This window comes from Lipotes vexillifer, unplaced genomic scaffold (genome assembly GCF_000442215.2).
Source record: "Lipotes vexillifer unplaced genomic scaffold, Lipotes_vexillifer_v1.1 scaffold565, whole genome shotgun sequence".
Taxonomy (NCBI): Eukaryota; Metazoa; Chordata; class Mammalia; order Artiodactyla; family Lipotidae; genus Lipotes; species Lipotes vexillifer.
The window spans coordinates 897,940-901,016 of NW_006771554.1; the positions used below are offsets into that span (position 1 = coordinate 897,940).

The 3,077-nt window shown below is 50.3% G+C and overlaps 1 protein-coding gene across 1 annotated transcript in view; it reads right to left on the reverse strand.

Annotated features, from left to right (window-relative positions):
* Positions 1-266: 266 nt before the first annotated feature.
* The window catches only part of ZMYND8 (zinc finger MYND-type containing 8), a 131,636-nt gene continuing 128,825 nt past the window's right edge, over positions 267-3,077 (reverse strand). The window contains exons 22-23 of the mRNA XM_007446940.1: positions 2,288-2,371; positions 267-406 (exon numbers count right to left, since the gene is read on the reverse strand). Coding sequence (XP_007447002.1) covers positions 267-406; positions 2,288-2,371 — 224 coding nt within the window. The remainder of the gene's footprint in view (positions 407-2,287; positions 2,372-3,077) is intronic.

The window sequence follows — 3,077 nt, forward strand, 5'->3', positions numbered from 1 at the left end:
CAATGACATCCACAAATTGTACATTATTTACATCTAAAGCATAGGTTTCATGTGGGTGGAACACTCCTCTGTCAAGGCTAATGCTGGACGTGACGTAGTGTGGGCTGCCCTCCGTGCCAGGTGCAAAGACCAAGTCTGAATGGTTGGAATCCTCCAGTCTGAGGGTGGCGATTCTCCTGTCTCACATTTCTTTGCTGTTTCTGGTTTTCCTGGTGTCTGGGTTTTTTTTCCTCCATGGGATGGGTGACTTGTGCCCCGACGTGTCCCTAGTCCCAGAAGGTGTCCAGCCGAGACTCTTTCGGGATGAGGCTCTTCGAACTGGTGCTGGCGTTGTGCTCAGAGCGTGCCGATCCCCGTTTCTCATCGCTGCCGCTCCAGCAACTGGACTTACTGCTCCGGGAATGGTCTGGGTCGGGGGGAAGTCAACCGGAAAGCAGGTTTTTAGCGTTCCTGCCCACTTCCAGTGAATCAGAACCATCCCTCTGTGTGATCTGCACCTGCTTCCTGGTACCACCTTCCCCACCCAACTCCACACAACACACATGGTCAAAATCCTGCCACCATTTACCGCCCTGTATTTGCGGGTCTGTGGCGTACACGGGCAGAACTTATTTTTTAGGACTTAACAAGAGCTGATTGGAAAAACAGGAGGGAATCATGCTCAGAGAGAATAAAGGTGAGTGGGGACAGGTACTAAGTTATCGAGGAAGGCACTTCTCGTGTGGTACCTGGGACCAGGCACCCCTCCTACATGACCAGACACCAAGCACCCCATGCCCTTGTGTCCTACCTTGGCCACTAAAAAAGGCACTGAAATTTGGCATTCGATCTACTTACTTCTGTTAATGGAGTTTCTTTAATCAGTTTATAGGCAACTTGAAAAACAGACTTATAACCAAACCACCCGAAGCAGAGGAGTGAGGACCAGAATGTTTAAGCCCACCTGGGCTTAATAGTGAAGACCCACTGGCTCCCAGTAAGGACAAGCTTAAGGGTCACTGAAGGATGCAAGAACCAGAGTAAGACCTACGGGAGCTTCAAGGACACGTGCACCACAAGGAGCTACATCGTGGCTGAGTAAGATACGAGGACACTGAAGGAAGAGCCAAGTGAGGTGTCTGTCCCACTATGAGACGGCCCCAGCCTGCAGGCTCAGCGGGATGGCCGACTCTAAGAGACCCACCAGCACATCACTAAGACCCCATCATATCTTAGATTATTTACCCAGTTCAGACAGACTGGGACAAAACTTTCTTTTTTAACTTCTTGAGGTGGGGTGATAATATTTGATTGAGAGAAGTCGGCTGTCAAGCTCAGAGACAGAATTGGAGTGAGGGAGCAAGGGACCGTATCATCGCCTAGGGGGTGACCTTTCTGGTGATACGGCAGGCATGTGTGTGGTCCTGAGGTCTGTTTCTGCAAGATAAGTAGTGAAGAGAATGATCAAAGGATCTCCCAAGTAACATATTCATTCAGGAGAGAACTCTTCTTAGTCGCTTGCATCTGTGACCAGAAGGGGGCAGTACTGTATTGTGGTGGGCAAAGGCGGGGTGGGGGCGGAGGGGCGCCAGGGTGAAGCTGTCTTACGGATCCTGAACCCACCGCTTCTTAAGCGTTCTTCCCTACTCGTGACGCCTACACCGTTAGTTCTCTGGAAGATCAGTGATACAGCTGGTTATCACCACAAGGAGAAAACCCTACAACGCCATCAAGTCACACTGAGTCTCCCCAGCTCTGCTGAAGGTGGAGACCAGCTGGGCCACTTAGAAGAAGTGGGAGCAGGGCTGAGCTCAGCACAGAAGCTGCATCCCAGAGCGAAGCTGGCCACCTGAGTAACTGCAGAGCCTGACTCCTCCCACGGACCGGACATGGGGCGGTGGTTGATTCGACCCATCACTGCAGAGGACAATGGGTTGTAGTCTAGGACCCTTTCTGAAAAGAGCGAGGATGAGGCCCCTTCAAGAAGCCAGACCGGGGACTTCCCTGACAGTCCAGTGGTTAGGACTCCACGCTTTCATTGCTGAGGGTGTGGGTTTGATCCCTGGTCGGGGAGCTAAGATCCCACAAGCTGAGCGGCGTGGCCCAAAAAAAAACTCTTTTCCTACTGGGGTTTCCGATGGCCACCAGAGGCAAAGCTAAGAAGAAACAAGGAGAAGCAAGACCCATCACTCAGGAGAACAGGAGAAGACACGCCCACAAAGAAAAACACACAGACACACACAAAACGAGCCTTCCGCGTGCCGGGAAAAGTTCCCCGGCAGCTTCCGTGAGGCAGGGTCATACTTACACTTCTGGGCTGGGTAGCTGGGGTGCGGCTGGTGGTCTGTGCTGGTTGGGACAGAGGCAGGTTGCTTGTCACACCTGTTGCTAACTGAAGAGATAGCACAGGCAGCCTCAGAGTCTGGCAGAGGGCTCAAATCCGCACAACCCCAAGGCCTCGCTACTCTGCTCAGCAACAGGTTACTGGTCTTAGCGCTGGGTGGCTGCTTTGTTGATGTCCCCATTTTCCAACTTAACGCATTCACAGGAAACTAAGGCTTTTAAAAATGCGTATTAAACCATGAACAGGATCACGGGACACAGCACGGCATTACAGGTGGGAAATATGGCATACAATGACATCAAAGCAACTACGTAAAGCCATAAATTCACAGAATTTTGAAAGCAAAATTCTAGGAACCACTAGCTCTGCCAAGAGCTTAATTCAGCCAGGGCAAGGGGAGGCACCAGCACCACAATTTAGGTGGAAAGCTCCACCCAAGGAATCCAGATTTTTCAGGGCAAGTAATCACTAATCTACCGCCAAGGCTGATGACAGGGGAAGGGAGGGCGACGGAGGTGCATGTGGTGAAAAGGATTGAGGAAGAGGCTACAGATGAGATATCAGTGGGCCACTCCTCAGCCATGACGGAAGGACACCAACAAATAATATCTGAGATGGAAAGAGTCTAAAATGTGTGATAGGAAAAGTGTCTCAATAAAATAACTGTCATAGTGAAGAATTTGGGGGAAATCATTGAAGGTATGATAAAGGAAACATTAAAAAGAAAAAAAAAAAAAAAAAAAAAAACAAAAAC